Below are 18,709 nucleotides of genomic sequence, written 5' to 3'. Positions count from 1 at the left end.
TATGAAAATAAAGGTTAAAAAAAAATTACTATACTGTTGTAACTTCCGTTTCGTTCCGGAAACTCACCCGTGCACAACCCTGTACCCAAAACGAAAGTCCTGTACCGAAACGGTTCAATACAAATACATGTATTGTTACACAGTTAGCATTTAGCATAGCGCGATTATGTCCATAGGCAGCGTAGAGAGCTGCCTTTTTACATAAATGGTTTTCATCTTGGAGAACTGACTGCGTATGCGCAAACACATAAAAACACGCTATGGGAACAGAGGCAGAGCAGCAATGTGCTTTTGGCAGGGGGTGTGGTCTCATCTTGGCTCCTCCTGCCTTACAGCGGAGTGAGACTGTACAGCGTCTCTGCTGTACCAGGAAATAGCGATGTTTAGTCATTTGGGCTATGAAAAGCACAAAATGCTGACACTTTCAAACTTATAGGTACTGGAGGCTATCTGAAATGGAAAAATAAATAATGTATAATTATATTATAAAAACAAATAATCAAAATGTCAATTCACCCTTGGGTAGGCACTGCCTACCTTGCCTACCCTGAATGTACATCACTGCTGTTTACTGTGTTTACGCTATTACTTACCTGTGGAAGCATACTTTAAAAAAGATGTGTTTGCCTCATTTAATAATGTGATGTACTTACCTGATTTATAACCTGAAAAGGAAGAATGAAATATTATTCATTTAAATTTGTAACACTGTGTATATTTCAGTGTTGCAGTTTTACAAAAAGCACTGAGAAGATTCAGGAAAGCAACTTCAGTCAAACATACTGGGTTCCTCAAATGTGTTCGCTATCTGTCAGCCAGGAGAGAATAGTCATGTATTTCTTGTAAATATGTTGTTCGCTCTTTCTTCAATTTGTGTAGTTGTGTTCGCCACTAGTGTTCTTGTGTAGGTCTTACCTGGTTTTGACTCCTTCGGGCCCCATTTGGCGCATGCGCGTCGATAGACGGAAGTATTGTTAGTGGTGGCTAGGATAATGGCTAGCTGCTAGCGACGCGGCTCTCAGTGGACAAACTTTGTTTTCACCGCTCAAAGTTGTTCGGGCTCGGCTCCAGCGGCTCTTGGTGAGCCCAGAACATCCGCGAATGGAGTGGAAGTGAGCGGTGGAGGTGAATTGGGTCGGAACGCAGAATTAGGGCCGTGTGGAAGAAGTTGTGGTTGTTTTTTTGGCGCTCTGCGGGAACATGGAGCAGCTTTAGAGGCTAAGGCTAGCCCCCTGCTCGGTGTCAGGATTTTTGTTTCTCCGGGATCTGTGCCCGGCTATCTAGGACACTACTCAGGCTCTCTCGGACCTGACCCCGCGGCTAAGCCGCCCTAGGCCTGCCGAGGAGCGGACTGCTCTGAGGCTGAGCCCGGTGAGTAGCACTGTTTTCGGCCACAGACGGACTGAGGCCTCGGAGTATTAACTGTTAGCTCATTGCTAACTAGCTGCCAAACTGTAGGTTTATTCCAGTCAATCCTAACCATCAGATTAGTTGTAGTTACAACGTCTGATAGTGCACTAATTATGTAGTGTTCACGTGACTTAAGTACAACCAAAGTTGTTAAATTAACCGTGTTACCAACTTTGTTTAGACTCGTTAGAAAGTGAAGAGTTGAGGCGGAGCCTGAGTTACCAAACCTAACTAACCCTTATTTAACTATTAACCAAGTTTATCCGGTAAACGTATTAATTTCACCTTCAAACTAACTAGGTGACCTTTAATTCACTAGCTATTGGTAGTTAAATCATTCAGATTAAAGTTTCCATAGCAACGAGTCAAACGTCACCCAGACTGGACGATGACCGTAAATGACGTCAGACACTGCCAATAACAAAAATATACTAATCCATGTACCCGGATAACGATGACTTAATAGTTATTAATTTTGTTTTAGTGCGAATAAATTCAGATTTGCTTCTAGATTGTACATTTAGTCACTGACAGGAACCAATCTATTATAAATACATGTCATGATTAAATAGTCACCTATGATTGGATCTTTGTCATGTTTTTTTTTTAATAAAAATGTTCCAGCCTATTTCTGTTTAAGTAGTGAAAAGACTTACAAAACTTTTCATTTCAATTTGTAATAGACATATTAATATATATATATTACACAGGATGAGTAACATCAATTTGTTTAAATTACGTGAGATTAGAAAGTGAAAAATTGGAATCCTTCAATTTGGGTTGTTCACCGTGTGTGTGTTTATGCGTGTGCGTAGAGCTGCTGCCATCTCCATAGAATGAGTGTCTCTTGGACTCTGAGGATGGAAGCAGAGCTATTGGAGGCAGAATCTCGGTGAGTCTTATTCCTGATTGTGTTTTTATGACATTTACTGACTTTTTCTTTTTTTTTTTAACAAATTCTTCCAAATTACCACAGGTCTCAAATGTCCCCATTGATCACTCAGTCATATAAAAAAGTATGTTAACTGTGCTTTTGCTTGTCTCTGAGTTTGGGTCCTAGAGGCCAAAGGAATAAGCTCACACCCTTTCTGTGGAGTCCTCCCTCATGTCATTCTGTGTGAAACACAAACACAAACTGTGAGTGTGTTGGTCATCATAAGGTTCATCAACCCTACGTCTTGCGTCTGTGTGTAGACATCAGATGGTGCTGTGAAGAAGCCATGGGTAGCTGTTTAAGCTGTCCTGAGAAAGAGTCGATTCCAGATAATCATCAGAGCAAGTTCAAGGTGAGTCTCTCTCTCTCTCTCTCTCTCTCTCTCTCTCTCTCTCTCTCTCTCTCACACACATGCTCTCGCTCGTTGACCTGGGCTGCTGACCTCTCCTCAGGTGATCAACGTGGACGACGATGGGAACGAGCTCGGCTCAGGTGTGATGGAGCTGACTGAGACCGAGCTCGTCCTTCACACTCATCGCCGTGACAATGTCTGCTGGCCTTATTTGTGCTTACGGCGCTACGGCTATGACTCTAACCTGTTCTCCTTCGAAAGCGGACGCCGCTGCCAAACGGGCCAAGGTACACTACCAGACACACATAGACATAAACACATGCACACACCAGGAGATACTCACAGAGACGCACACATACAAACACACACTGCAGGTCAAACTCCCAGTTTGTGAGTAACACACACTGACTGTCCCTCACTGTCCTACTGCTATCCAGAGGAGCACAACCAGGTTCGGTAAGTGTGTGTGTCTCGCTAAGTGTGTGTATTGTTGTACAGTGTTGTGCTGTTTTATAAACTCCTTAATAGAGTTACAACTAACGATTATTTTCATAATCGGTTAATCAGTTAACTCATTCACTGCCAGCCATTTTCAGAGCAGCCAACCCCATATTGCCCGGCATTTTAGATGTTCACAGATTTTTGAAGACCCACAGAATGTTTTATATGATGATAATCTGAAAGATTAGACTCTCTACTTTCATCAGAAAAAAAATGTGTTTCTAGCTTGTTTCGTTCTTCTGTAATCAGCAGTTGAATAGAGGCAAGTCTCACAAAAAGCTGAGAAAAAAGCATTTTTCTGAAAAAACCTGTCAGTTACTTTGAAGCAATTTGTTTTTGCTTTCCGTACACCACAACATTGGTGTTTTTTGTATAAAATTACAAAAACAACGCTGAGACCCAGCTTTTGATGCCAAAATTGTTATTGTTGTGCTCTCTGGTTCAGAGTTGAATGGTTTGGTTACTGTATTTTGGCCTTCCTCCGAGTCTCTCCCCCGTCATTCTCCACACACGCATCTTCCTCCTTCTTCGGGACATTCTGAGTGTCACGGCTTGCCCCGTTATTTAGATGATTTTATCTCACCATCGCGACACTCTCAATAGTCCACTTAGTTCCACACATGCTCTGGTCAAGTGTGCACTGCTGGGAACTTCAGCATCAACTCCCATATTTTCTATCTTGTAAAGTCGTTTCCTCTTCCTCTGAGCTCTGCCCATCACGGGTGATCTCTTATCCAAAGGTGGGCTACTGCCACCTACAGTACATGTCACCAGTTGGTCACTACATCATTGTACAAGTTTGATATTCACAATTCCAAAAACACAATTAATGTCTTTGGCAATCAACATTACTAAACCAATTCACATCTTTGGACGTCTTCGGCAGTCAATGAGTTAATGAATCGTATTAAAAAAAACAACACACATTTTTTTTATTTCAGCCTCTTTATTCATCTTATTGTGAATGTAGTGGCAGGTAACTTCAAGGTAGACTTCGTTGGCTACACGTGTCCGTATATCAGCAGTGAGAGACAGTTTGCTGTTGGTGTCAATTTCAGTCTTCACTTTCTTGAAAGTCTCTTCGTATTTCCTCTCCATAAGCTTTGTAAAATGTATCGTTGAGGGAAGAATGTGACCTGGATTAAAGGTGAGGCTCATTGTAGTAAAGCCTTCATCTTCAAACTTGAGTAGATGTGATAAGTTTCTTTAAACCGTGTCTAAATACAATTCATCCAGCCTCACTCCATAACAGAGAGTCCTCACTCACACTTTAGGTCAGAAAATTAAAATTTGAGGCTTAATCTTTAAACTAATACCACCATTGTGTACAAGTTTAGTTTATTTATAAAAAATGGTCAGTGGCACATAAATTCCACGATGCAAAGAATCAATAATGAAATTTGTTGCCAACTCTTTTAATAGTTGGTTTTTAGCGATTTTATTGATTTGTTGTTGCAGCTTTACTCCTCAATCTCTCACGCGCACTTTCGTCCTATATAGTAACGTGTGTAGGGTTTTGTTTCTGACACACCTGTCCGTTGGTCATTGAGCTGATTGTGTGTAGATCTGGTGCAAACCTGTTCTTAGTACTTCCTACAACCAGTTATTCTTCAGTTATTTATTTAGTTTATAAGTTTCCATCAGAGACAATCACAGCAGTTTGTGTGTAATTCTCCTCTAATACTCCCCACACGACATATAGAAACACAACAGAAATATATGCATCATTCTTTTCAGTGAAGTGATACTTTTCGCCATTGTTTTGGAACGTGGAAAATATAATTTTTTACTGCCCTCAGCTGTGTAATTATTTTTAGTAAAAATATCTATTTCACACTAGCAACACAGTCAATGGTCAGTCACAAGTTTATTTGGATACTAAGTGAGCAGGCTTTTTACAAACTTCTGGAAAACTCCTGGTAGAAATCGCTTGGGATACCAGCTGAAATAAAACCTGAACAGTCCTAGCTAAACCTGAACAATTTTGCAAAATGATCTAATTGCAATTTTTTTAAACTCAATATTGCGATTGCAATTTAATATGCAATTATTTTTTCCAGTTTTTCTTATGTATTTTTCTCTACCTCGGGCACATGGTACCTTCCTTAACCTGGTCCAGGACTTGGGCAGTGAAACGGGTGGCAGCAGACTTCCCAGGATTTTTGTCCATAGAATCCACTCTATGTTCGGCATGTTTGACAGACACCGGATATTTATTACAATGACGGGAGAGTGCTGCCTTAACTTCTCTTTGGAACATGTATCAGGTCTCCGGAGCTTCTCCACACGCAAAACTCTTTCTCCTCTCCGCCGTGTTGCTGTAAACACTTCATGTGCAGCTTGTTACCCGTGGCTCTGCGTGTAACCAATCAGATGAAGCTGTGGGCGGGACAATGCTGGAAGCAGATATAGTGGTACGGCTGCATGAGAGCAAAAATTAAGCAGCTTTAAAGCAATCTCTTATCGGCAGTCGGATTGGGGAAAAAAAGGCCAACATGGTTATGCCAAATTTTGACGACGATAATTGGCCCGACTGATTATTGATCCATCCTTAATGTAAACACACTCGTGCTTACAAACAGGAGGATTTCTTTGCTTTGAAGGTGAACACTCGGGTTGACTAAAGTGTGGGTGTGTGTTGATGGTGTTAAATTCTGCTGTTCCGTTTTCTTACGTGTGTGTGTGTGCGTTCGTACGTGCTTGTGTATCCAGGTATCTTTGCCTTTAAATGCTCTCGGGCAGAGGAGATCTTCAACATGCTGCAGGAGGTGATGCACAGTCACAGCATCAGTGTGGTGGAGGAGGCAGTACTGGAGCCTGGCCAGCAGGGGACACTCACTCCGGCAGGTACGCTGTTGTGATTGCTCTGTGTTTGAGTGTGGAGCCCATTCTTAACACAAATCAAAGAGATGGTGTTCAATCTATGTACAAGAGGAGGAACTTTATCCAAGCATGCCTTTGATTGCAGGCTAATCTGCCAATGTCTTTTTCTTTCAGGTGTGATTAGTTAAAAGTGGAGGGCTGTGCAGACCATTCCAATCTTCTGCACGTTGATTACATTTGATCTTAGTTCATGGTACTAATATAACACTGTCTGTGTGTCTGTAGCTCTTGGGTATGCAGTGCCTAATGGGCTGAGCAGGTTGCCTTCTGTGGGCGATGCCCCATCTCACCCATCAACCAGACATCCGTCAGTGGCCTCAACACGCCTCCCATCAGTGGGGGAGGAATCTACACACCCTCTGCTGGAGGAGGTAACACACACTGTGTGGTGTGAACACAATAGAGCCGAAACATTTCGATAAACCGATAAAGAAAATGAGTTTGAAAATGAGACTTGTTTCTTTCGTGTTACTGGGGCCACTGGGTGTGATTTTTGTGCATGGTGCTCCGCCCGCACTGCTTTTCTTAAAGCAGCACTGCCCTTACCTCCGCTATAGAACCGTTGCCAGGGTTACAGGCACTCCGCAGACTGCTCCATGCAGCAACAATAATCCAAGTTCAGTGAAAAGAAAAAGGGAGCCACTGAAAGTATGAGCTTATTACACACTGACTGATAGAAGGGTTTATTCATGGTCTTGACTATCAAAGGGGAATCACAGCTCAGGTTGATCAGTTTTATCTGCAAAAGACTTTGATTCTAATTGAAGGCAGAGATATATATGTAAATATGTTTCTAAAACACCATTGTTGCCAATTTAATTGCTTGTATTTAGATAAAGTGAGCAGTAAATGGAGGCACGTAAATCTATTTGTTATGGAATAAGATTAAGAAGCATAAAAACTTACAGCTTCTCTTGACATGATGAATGGATTAAAAATAGATCAAATAATGGATAAGTAAAATGATGTACTTTACTTTTCATGATATGGAACTTTGAGGACGTTTATATTATTCTGACGTGTGTTTGTGTCTCTCTGTGTGTAGGTACACACCTATGTGAACACTTCGGGGCTGCTGGAGGAACAGTCGAGTCCTTTGACTGTCACAACGCCAATCGAGAGTCCTTCGTCTCCTTGTTGTCCGACTCCGCCTCCTCCTCCAAGGGCGCGCCCTGACGGGGCCGAACTTATGGTGCCTCCTGAAGCGGTGGGGCCTCCTGACAAGACAGAGCCTTCGCTGCATCCTGAAGGAGTGGAGCCTCAGGTGCTGCTGGAGCCACAGGGCGTGCGGTTTGTCCTCGGCCCGACGCCCGTGCAGCGTCAGCTGATGGAGAAAGAGCGCCAGCAGAAGGAGGCGGAGCCACAAGAGACTAATGGACACACAGAAGCTCCGTCCCCTCCTGACGCCGAGCCTCACCCTCTGCACTCCAACGGCTCTGCCTCCTCCGTGGCTCCTCCTCGCCGCCATCGCCCACCCCCCCTGACCCCTGACCTCCAGAATGTTAATAACTCAGCACAGCGGCGCACAGCGCTTCTGGACTACGAGAACCTGCCGGCACTGCCTCCGGTGTGGGAGAGCAGGAAGCCGAGCGCCGAAGAGCAGTATGGCGCGGACCTGCGCACGCCATCACTCAACGGACACGCCCATTACCACGGCAGCCATGCCCACCCGCTATCTGCTGCCCTTGAGCCCTTGCACAACTACGTCAACACGGAGAACGTGACAGCGCCGCTGAGCGCTCACCGACCTGACACAGCACGGCGTCGCTCCGACGCTCCCACCGTCTTTAACTTTGACTTCCGCCGGCTGCCAGGCGGCAACGCAGAGCCCCCCAAAATGCTCAACTACATCGAGGTGGAAATGGACGGTGGCACCGGGAACAAGGGCACCTCGGATGGTAGCAACCCCCACACACCACGCACCCCCTCCTCTCCACCACCGCCAGCCACGCCCACTCGCCGCACCGAGCTGTACGCACTCATCGACATTGAGCGAACCGCTGCTATGTCTAACCTGCAGAAGGCTCGGCCGCGCGATGATGGGACATCTCGCAAGACAAGACACAACAGTACCGAGCTACCCACCAAGAGTGCTGCATGATGGCAGCAGCAACCAATCAGAGCAGAGACAGAGACTCGGCCATGTTTATAGACGTCATTCCTTATTTAGTACACGTCAGTATTACCGAGCGCATTCCACTTAGCTTTTTTACGCTACGATCTACATGTACAGGGAGCTGCCACAATAAAAGTCTGGTTTTATTTGTACGCGGCATGCCTTGTCTTAGCTCTGCCACCTGCCTGTGGAGTCATCCACGAGGCAGAGCATCAGTACAAAACACTCAACAAAATTCTCAGGTTTTATGTTGAGAAACCTGTCATTTTCAAAAACAAAACTGAATTTATTTATTTTTAAACACTCGGTGTTAAAGACACCACAACAAGACTTGATGAAGTTATAAATCACAACTGAGATTGTATTGAGAAAGGAAGAGAATGGCAAGGAAAAGTCTTAATTCAGTATCAAGTATACAATTTAGATTTTATTCTGGAAAAAACGGTCTATACTAAGAAGTTGGACAAATAAAGTCTATCTCTCCATTAGCAGGCTTCACGTAACCAAACATTCACAATTCTAGAGCAGCCGTACTATGAAACTGGTTAACAAAATGTTAACTTTCAGGTGCAGTCCGTAACTTGCTCCCCGCTGCTCTCTTGCCCTGGCTCCAAACTTTCCAAAGTCCCTCCCTCAGAGGAGCTAACGTTAGCCCGACAACAACATCACAGTAATACAACATGCTCTGTTAAAAGCCTATTACTACAGCGCTTCTCTCTCAATGTGCACACACAAATCTAGCAGCAGCAGCGTAACAACACAATGTCAATCACAGCAGCCCACACGGAGCACGCACATGAACAAACAACACATGCACTACAGAGTTCTAGTGTAACAATTACAAATCAAACATAATGTAAATCAAGCAGCAGTAATTACCTGTCAAGCAGGAAAGTGGCCAATTCCATCTTCTACTCCTCCAGACTATACACTGTAAAAAAGATGGCGCTCCAGGCACTACCTTGCAATGAGTATTGCTGTGTTTTGGGCACGGCAGAATAGGGCGGTGGCTCTGAGCAACAGCTGTCAGACAGTCCATCAAACACAATCCTGGCTCTGATTGGTTTTTTTTGCTCAGTCGCGGTGCATTTTGGCAATCTGCCAAAGGCTGCAGGAGGGGCTCAATGAGCCTGTTTTTTTTCCACACAAACTACTAGTTTGATGTAAAGCTGTCTTTACATAGTGACAGCTTTAGCAAAATGACAAGTCCCTTTTATAAGAGTTACGGACTGCACCTTTAAGGCTGCAGTATGTAGAATTGTGAGACTTGTATGGAATCAACCAAGCTCCTCCATCCTCTGTCTGTTTTTAACTTAGCGGCATCCTCGTGTACGCTCACAACTGTCAGTGCACGATCACATAAAAGGGGTAGAATTTTCAGTATCTGACTAATCGTAAACACAGACAATGTGCAGAACAACTTACGTCACCATGACAAACAATTCTAAAATATGTAATTATGTATATTGGGTTCAGGCCAAAAGCAACACTGTTGCTGCTGCAAAAGCAGGAAGGAAGGAATGCGAGCAGGAAATTAGAGACTGTTGATGCGTAAGTTTGTTAGAATATTAATTCAACGGACTCATCACTTTCTCTTTATTACAGCTCAGAAGTGTGTTTCTGTGGCTGTGACGCTGCATTACACAGCTCGGTAAGCCTATTTCATGAGATGGACATTATTTGTATTTAACAGAATATATTGTCTCACAGGGCCCTCGCCACTTTGTTTATAGCAGCAGAGCATGTGTTCTTGCTGAGGTTCTCAGCATTGCCAACAGTACTAATGAATGAATTCATAGGTTTGTCATACAGAGAGCGCCCGACACAGGCTCCATCAGCTGATAAATGTAGGTCAGCCCATCAAATAAAAATCTTTACCTTTCAATGGGTAAATATAAGGGATGTGTTTATCCCTATATATTTTTTCTCTCCTGTCAGCTGTCGCTTCCATGCACCTTCTCTTCTATTAATGGGCAGGTCATTTTCCAAGAGAAGAGGTTACTTTTGTATTTGCTGACATTTTATCCAGAGCAAAACCTGCTCTAGACCAGGTTTGCCGTACCAGTATCATGGTGATTTATTACGGTAATAAGTTAACCAGCTTCATTACAGCACACATAGAATAAATCTTTTTGTATCCATAAAACCCTGAAGTTCAGCATCTCTTTATTTTGAAAGGGAGCAAAGAAATAAGAATTACATTTCATTTTAAAAACTTTAATTGAGTTGAAGAATTAGCTATTTTTCATATTATAAAGCATCTGTTAGGTGTAGCCTATGTCATATTTTGGATTTTATTGTGAAAGTGAGAGAAAAAATCGCACACATTTTGTTTTGGAAAAACCTTGATGGAGTTTTATCACATCTTTTTATTCGAAAAGCCAACTGGAATTTTATTGGGGTTGTAATCGAAGGGTTTGAATCCAACCTGGGCCATCACTGTGAGATGTTAAGCAAGTCACCAACCTTAATTAGTTGTGTTGTAAGTCGCTTTGGATAAAAGTGTCTGCTTAATGGAACATGTTTTACCAGCCACTTCAATGGCGTAATATACCTCTACATGGGATACATAGGTGATATGGACATGTTACATGTAATGTAACTTGTGGTCCTAATCTTCATGCATGGCTGAAGAGTTAACTTGAATTTGGGTCAAAAGCCATATAAACATGGAATCAGCCTGTGTACTTTAACATGACCTATATTCCAACTTAAATTCTTGCTTTTAGGAACTTAACTTTAAAATAAACCATAATAATTCAATAAATCTGAAGACACTCACCAACAATGTCCCTGAGCTCTTCCACTGCATTGTCTGAGTGTCCAAACACATCTCCTGCAGGTAAGGTGTTAATACAGAAAGGGTGGGTGGATGGGGGGGTCATCATCAGAGCCACAGCCACTAGTGCATAAAACGGCAAATTAAAATGCAGCTGAAGAAGACAAATAATTTCCAGCATTTTGGATCAATTTGGGTCTTAATCCTGGAGGGCCCCAGTCCTGCATATTTGGAGTACAAGCTGATGTAACAGACTTGGTAAGCCATTATTCACCCAAATATAATCATTAAAGGGTTGATGATAGGCACAGATTTAGGGAAACGGTGGGCTGTGCTGGGGGAAAATACAAACTCTGTCGGCAACCTCCTAATGTACGCTGATGACCTGGTAGTGCTAAGCCCATGCAGTGCTGGGTTGTAGCAATTACTAAAGGTGTGCTCACAGTATGGAAACAACTTTGACATCAGGTACAATTCCAGCAAGAGCAACATCATGATTGTCAGAAACAAGGAGTACAGGAGATTAATCTTTCCTGGTTTCCACTTGAGTGACAAGCCTCTTAGGACTTGTAAAGAAATAAAATATCTGGACCATGTCATAAGTGATGACAGAGATCTGTACAGACTGCTGCAAATTATATGCTCAAGCCAACATGTTGCTGCAAAAGTGTAGCATGTGCTCACCTAGTGTTAAATGTTTTTTATTTAGATGCTACTGTACTCCTACGTACACAGCACATCTGTGGTGGCATTATAAGAACAGTAGCCTGCAGAGACTCACTGTCGCTTACAATGATGCTGTGAGGCTCCTCCTTTGTGTCCCAAGATGGCATAGTGCAAATCAGCTTTTTGTGATCTCTGGTGTTCCCACCTGTGGAGCCTTGTTAAAACAATTGATGTTTAAATTCATGTCTCATTTGGAAAAATCTCAAAATGGGATCATACTGGCGTTAACCAGTCCTGAGAGACACTGTTATAGATATACGGTATGTCTGGCCTCTGGAAACACTGGCATTTTAGTCTTGGGTGATTTTATTATAAGCCATGTTATTTATTGTATTGTACTTCCTTCATATGTTTTATTTTTTTCTATGGACCAATATATATATATATATATATATATATATATATATCTGTATATATATATATATATATATAAACTCTTCCTCACCCACCATGGGTGGTCTCTTTTTCCTTCAAGTTTGGGTCCTCTACCAGAGGCCTGGGAGCTTGAGGGTTCTGTACAGTATCTTTGCTGTTCCTAGCACTGCACTTTTCTGGACCGAGATGTCTGATGTATTTCCTGGGATCTGCTGTAGCCACTCTTCCAGTTTGGGGGTCACTGCCCCGAGTGCCCCGGCGACCACGGGTACCACTGATGCCTTCACCCTCCAGGCCTTCTCCAGCTCTTCTCTGAGCCCCTGGTATTTTTCTAGTTTCTCATGTTCCTTTTTCCTGATGTTGCAGTCACTCGGTATTGCTATGTCAACCACAACGGCTTCCCTCTGCTCTTTGTCCACCATCACAATGTCCAGTTGGTTTTCCATTACCATTCTGTCCGTCTGTATCTGGAATTCCCACAGGATCTTAGCTTGGTCATTTTCTACCACCTTTGGAGGTGTTTCCCACTTTGACCTTGGGGTTCCCAGCCCATACTCTGCACAGATGTTTCTGTACACTATGCCAGCCACTTGGTTATGGCGCTCCATGTAAGCTTTCCCTGCCAACATCGCCTCTTTGCACACTACACCTGGGGTCTTGTCTGGTGTGGTAGATCTGGGATTCTATTGCTCTGGTGCTCAAGGCCAGCTCCTGTGCAGCCATGATCATGGAGCGGGCCTTGAGCACCAGAGCAATAGAAGCCCAGATCTACCACACCAGACAAGATCCCAGGTGTCGACTGTGCTGTCCTTCAGTCCAGCTCTGTCTAAACACTGGTACGATTTCCTGATATCCGCCACTTCAGTTATGTTTCGGTGGTACATCCCATGTAGGGGCTTGTCCTCCCATGACGGAACCTCTGGCACCTCATCTTCTGCAATGAAGACTCTTAGAGTCCTGTTTATGTTGTATAGCTCCAAGCATTCAATGATCCAAGTATGCGGCATTGAGTCGTAGGCTTTCTTGTAATTAATCCAGGCAGTGCACAAGTAAGTGTTTCGGGTTTTGCAGTCTCTAGCGACTGTTCTGTCAACCAGGAGCTGCTGTTTGGCACCTCTGGTATTTTTACCGATTCCCTTCTGAGCTGTGCTCATGTATTGATCAATGTGCCCACTTATCTTAGCCGCTATGATGCCAGACATGAGCTTCCACGTTGTGGAGAGGCAGGTTATTGGCCGATAGTTGGATGGGACTGTAACCTTTGAGGGATCCTTCAGGATCAGGATTGTGCGCCCTTTGGTTAGCCATTCAGGGTGAGTCCCATCTCTCAGCAGCTGGTTCATTTGTGCTGCTAAGCGCTCATGGAGTGCCGTGAGTTTCTTTAGCCAGTAGCTGTGTATCATGTCAGGGCCTGGTGCTGTCCAGTTTTTCATACCTGAGACTCTTTCTTGGATGTCTGCCACTGTGACTGGGTTCTGTTCAGGGAGGTTGCTGTGGTCTTCTCTCAGAGCCACCAGCCACTGTGCATCACTGTTGTGTGCTGCCTCCTTCTCCCATATGCCTTTCCAGTACTGTTCAGTTTCCAGCCTTGGTGGGTCTGCTCTGCTATTGCTCCCCTGCCATTGAGCGTACACTTTCGCTGGTTGAGTTGCGAACAGCCGGTTTATTTGTCTGGCTTTATTGTCTCTCGTATACCTCTTTAGGCGGCTGGCCAAGGCTTGGAGCCTTTGTTTAGCAGTTTTCAATGCTTCAGGTATGGGCATCTGGGTGTACCTCTTGGGGAATTGTTTTTTCATTGCACTTTTCAGGGCCACTGTCAATTGGCTCACTTCTCTCCATGCTGCCTTGATGTTAGCCTCCAGCCTTCTTTTCCATGGTGGGTATTTCATCTCATGGTTGCTCTTAAGATAGCCAAGTGTCTCGTGGATCACTGCTGCTGTGGAGTATATCAACTCATTGGTTTCAGTGATGGTTGATGTAGGTACAGTGTCGCTCTCAGAGCTGCATTCACATCTTCTACGAGACTTTCTGATGGTACTTCACTTAGCTTCGTGGTTGCCTGGTGGACATTTTTGCCATGATCTTATTTTTCAGGTGAGTTGCTGCCTTGTTCAGTGTGATTGCGGATATTGGGGTTTTGTACCCAATCTCTGGAGGGGGGGTTGGTGTTAACTCCGCTCTGACCTGGTTGCATGGCTCCACCTTGCCGTAGCATTGGTGTTGTGCCTCATCAATCTCAAGTTGTGATAGCAGTTGCTTTTTGTGGTTGTTGGAACACTGAGCTACTAGTTGTTTCGCCGTGAGTTTGGACTGTGGGTTTTGTAGTAACCATTTCTCCCACATCCTTTGCATGTAGCCCCTCTGACTAGGGTTACTGGAGTAGTAGCATTCCAACAGAGCCCTGTTATCGCACCTCACGCATTTCAGTCTTGTTCCAGTAGCCCGTTTTTCATCAAGGTGCTCTGGTTTCCCAGCACCTGACGCAGACCTTGTTTGGCCGGGCGAAGTCTGAGCCGGCATGTCATTCATTTCATTGTCGCTCATCATTGTATGATGTAGGCAGTAGCGTGAAGGGTCTTGGCCAAGGACCCACACTGGCAGATGGTATATTGCACATTTTCCCCAGCAGGGATTTGAACCTGGGACCTCCTGTGTGCAAATCAGGTGACTTACCAGTTGAGATATATATGCCGGCACCAGGTGGCATTAGGGGGGGGTGGGGGGGTGGGGGGGGGGGGGGGGCATTAAGATAACTGCAGTGGGCACAAAGGCACTCCATTCCGAGTAGCATCTATAGTAAGCTGTAGTCAGAAGTCAGTTAGATTTTTTGTGTGTATTTTTTTTTCTTTGTAATAAGAAAACTCAATGACACTTTTAACCTGAATAGAAGAATAAGAACTTACCTACTCTTGATATTTGTGAATGGCTGGGGAGTCATTTAAATGTTATAATGTGTATGTCTGGTATCTTTAAAAATGTCTGAGTTGAATAAATGGTATTTTATTCTTTATTTCTTCATATTTCTATAACTACTCAAAAAAAAAAAAAAAAAGAAATCCAAAAGTTTTGTATGCCTTAGCTCCGAAATTTGGGAGCTTATCACATTTTTTGCATTTTTCATTCCTTACTGGATTTTCACCCCTGTTTAAGTGTGCTCATCATATTTAAACTAGTTTTAAGGGTCTTATTTGTTTGCCAAAAATGAAGAAAAGAATAAATGGCACTCCAAACGCTCTAATACTCCAGAAGAACACCTCTCTCAACACTCTCAACCTTCTCTCACTTCTCACCTGTTCCGTCCACTCCACCTTGGGTAAGGTGTAAGTGTAGTTTTACAAGTAGACACTAGATGAAGCCCCAACATAAGTGTTGGGTCTATTGTGTTTGACTTTACCAATTTGTTTGCCTAGAGACATCTTAGTCAAAATACATTAAGTGACTATTTGATCCAATTGATATATATATATATATATATATATATATATATATATATATATATATATATATATATATATATATATATATATATATATATATATATATATATATTGTGATTTCTAATTTTATTTTATGTTAAAAGAATTAAGAAAAAAAATCACTAACATGTCAAGAGTAATAAATATTGTTTAAGAGTTTCAGATAAATAAGTTTGCATAAATACTAAAATGAATAGTTTATGGGTAAAATACATTATTAAAAAGTTTGACTTTGATTAAAACGGTTGAAATATGTTCACCAAAGCACATGATTTAATTGTACAAATATAAACAGATAAACATTGTAGATTGATTTAAAAAAAAAAAAAAAGATTAAATATTAAATAGCAGAAAATGAATTATTTAATAAATAAATAATTTTAAATAGAAAAAGCTCAGGTGGTTCATTCTTTTAAAAACATTTGAATAGAGCTCATTCTTCCTTTCTCTCTTTTTCACCCTTTTCAAGCTGCTACAAAACTTTTTAAAAACTGAGTTGACCTCAAGCTGGACAAGCATTGTAGAAAATAAGCTTGGCTCTTATGATTGCCTTATCGACCGTGGCTCAGGTGGTATAGGGTCGTCTTCTGATCGAGAGGTTGGAGGTTCGATCCCAGTACCTGTCGAAGTGTCCTTGGGCAAGACACTGAACTCTAAGTTGCTCCCAGTGGTCGACTAGCGCCTTGCATGGCAGTCCTGTCCCACTGGTGTGTGAATGTGAGAGTGATTGGGTGAATGAGCTGATATGTAAAGCGCTTTGAGACTGCTTCAGTGTGGTGATAAAGCACTATATAAAATCAAGTCCATTTACCATTTATCTCAGAAAAAAAAAATCCAACATTTTTTAATTTTTATTCCTTACTATAGCCTTACCTCTGAAATTTGAGTTTATCCCATTTTTCATGCCTTACTGGATTTTCACCCCAATTTCAGTCTACTAATCATTTGTATAAGTTTTTAAGGTCTTATGATAGCTTTATCTAAAACTATTTTTTTCCTTACCTTTTAAATTTGGGAGTTTGCCACATTTTTCCTAATTCTTCATGCCTTACTGCATTTTAACCCCAGTTTAAGTGTGCTTGTCATATTTTCCATTTACGTTCAAAGGCAGCTCTCTACTAACTAACTATAACTGCTTTTTTTTTTATTTCTAAATGTAAAACATCTAATTAAAAGACTACTTTGAATTTCTACCTGACCCAAAATAATGAGTTTATGTCTTTATCTCCTGATGAGCTCATGTTTGACCCTGACAATTACACGTAACATAACAAAAAAGACACATGGCCATGTGCCAGGCCAAAGGGAGGAAAGACCAGACAACAAAGAGGATAAAATGCTGAGAAAAACTACATTTGAGGCTGAAGTCAGCCTAGGGCCTTCGGACGATGTCTGTGCGCATTCAGAACCATAGCTGCTCATTTGTACTGCCAATCAAATGCATTTGCTGCTTACAATTCTCATGTCTGTTTTTCTCCAATGAACAATTATCAGGGACTCTAAATATATAAATGCTGCCAAGATCTATAACATTTCCATGGTGTCAGATCTTGTTTCACAAATTTCAAGAGTAACTAAACCCCAAAACCATTTTTTTCTGCTGAATACACATGTATTTGTGTATGAAGTAGTGACTGATCCTCGTCCAACTCTCAACATTTTAGTCAAAGTATTTCAATTGGTATATTTAGTTGTAAAATGTCAGCGTGACTGATCTCTATGGGTTGAAACCAGGCTATTACAATTCATTTTTGCTATTGGCTGAGAGTAAGATCATGTGACAATTTGGGACCATTTTGCGTCACAAAAAAAGCACTGTTAGCCCCGCCCCTTGATAAAAGCTAGCACCTGTGGGCTCTACAATCTGTGGTGAGTAGGCTGGATTGAGAGAAGAGTGAGTATACTGAGTAATGAGTAGCTACATAGCATAGCATAGATTGTTCATTGGAGATTTCATAGTATAGACTGGGCGTGTCTTAACTGTTCCAGGAGCTCCGCCCATAATAAACGCATTTTTTTTCCCCCTTCAATTTTCTTCCCAGTGGCAGATCAGGAGAAAGCATAGGTTTAGTTATTAAACAGAAACTCACCTCCCTCAGCTTCTGTGACGTCATCATAGGCTGAAGATTTTGTTGTTGTTGACATAATTAATTTAAGCTTTGTTGAAGCAGGAAGCTCCCTATGAGATTACAAACTGTTTTCAAGTTGTCAGCATACATGAAAGCTAACAGAACCACCAATAATTTACAGTTTGTGAAAATAAAACACTGAACAGTTTCCAGAATTAAATACAGCAGCTGAACCCAAACTTCCTGTGATAGACAGGAGCTTGATCATGTAAAGCTTTGAATGCTAACAGGAGGATTTTAAACTTTATTCTAGATTTTACAGGAAGCCAATGAAGGGAAGCCAACTCTGGATAAATGTGCTCTCTCCTGTTAGTACCTGTTAGTATTCTGGCTGCAGCATTCTGAATTGGAGACTTTAGTGAGGTACTAGGACATCCTGAAAGTAGGGAGTTACAATAATCTAGTCTAGATGTAACAAATGCATGGATTAGTTTTTCAGCATCACTGAATATGATATAATTATAATATTTCTTAAAGAAGCAATAGAATAATATTTCACATAACAGCCTAACCACTAACAATGAACAACTCATTTACAATTTCTAGCTTTAAACTCACTCTTAACAGCTGCACCACATTCCTAACAGATACATCTTTTTACAGTCTGATTATAATAAAGTTTTTAAAGCTCCATGGCTTCCAGTGTGTGTGTCGTACTGGGATTGCGTATGCGCATATATGCGCATGCGCACTACCGGAAAATGAGGGATTGCTAAAAATAAATAAATAAATAAATTCAGTTTTGTTTTTGGTTTTCAAAATGAACGGACAAGTGTTTTATTTGTTTATTGGATTAGGTTAGGGTTACAATCTCAGTATGGTTACTAACTCAGTACCTGACATCCGGTCTAAAAGCGTAATGTTTATAATGACTTTAAATGTGTCTAATAGTGAGGTGTTTGTCAAACCTAATGTGTCTGGTTTATTAACGTTATTACTAAAGAGAATCAGTCCGTCTAGAATGTTTTTGATTTCAAAACGGTAAACTCCAAATATACATTTTCTTATGAAGGGGGTTAGTCTTACTT

The 18,709-nt window shown here is 42.0% G+C and overlaps 1 protein-coding gene across 2 annotated transcripts; it reads left to right on the top strand.

Moving 5' to 3' along the window:
* Positions 1-491: 491 nt before the first annotated feature.
* LOC114465278 (fibroblast growth factor receptor substrate 2-like) lies at positions 492-8,348 on the top strand. 2 transcript variants are annotated; one of them, XM_028450188.1, is made up of 7 exons: positions 492-1,371; positions 2,226-2,302; positions 2,605-2,696; positions 2,797-2,983; positions 5,910-6,044; positions 6,306-6,451; positions 7,126-8,348. In XM_028450188.1, exons 3-7 carry the CDS (start codon positions 2,631-2,633, stop codon positions 8,179-8,181), a joined length of 1,590 nt encoding a protein of 529 aa, XP_028305989.1. In that variant the 5' UTR covers positions 492-1,371; positions 2,226-2,302; positions 2,605-2,630; the 3' UTR covers positions 8,182-8,348. The 2 variants fall into 2 exon arrangements, with proteins under 2 accessions (XP_028305989.1, XP_028305990.1); XM_028450189.1 differs by lacking the exons at positions 492-1,371; positions 2,226-2,302 and having other exon boundaries at positions 2,364-2,696.
* The last annotated feature ends 10,361 nt before the right edge of the window (positions 8,349-18,709 follow it).

Source organism: Gouania willdenowi, chromosome 6 (assembly GCF_900634775.1).
Source record: "Gouania willdenowi chromosome 6, fGouWil2.1, whole genome shotgun sequence".
In the NCBI taxonomy this organism is placed as follows: Eukaryota; Metazoa; Chordata; class Actinopteri; order Blenniiformes; family Gobiesocidae; genus Gouania; species Gouania willdenowi.
This window is presented reverse-complemented; position numbering and strand designations above follow the sequence as displayed.

Bases quoted from the DNA above. Each gene is read 5' to 3' on its own strand.
- LOC114465278 (XM_028450188.1), top strand. From the start codon at position 2,631: ATGGGTAGCTGTTTAAGCTGTCCTGAGAAAGAGTCGATTCCAGATAAT. The intron at 2,697-2,796 runs GTGAGTCTCTCT...ACCTCTCCTCAG, and splicing joins ATCATCAGAGCAAGTTCAAG to GTGATCAACGTGGACGACGA. The intron at 2,984-5,909 runs GTACACTACCAG...TTGTGTATCCAG, and splicing joins CCGCTGCCAAACGGGCCAAG to GTATCTTTGCCTTTAAATGC.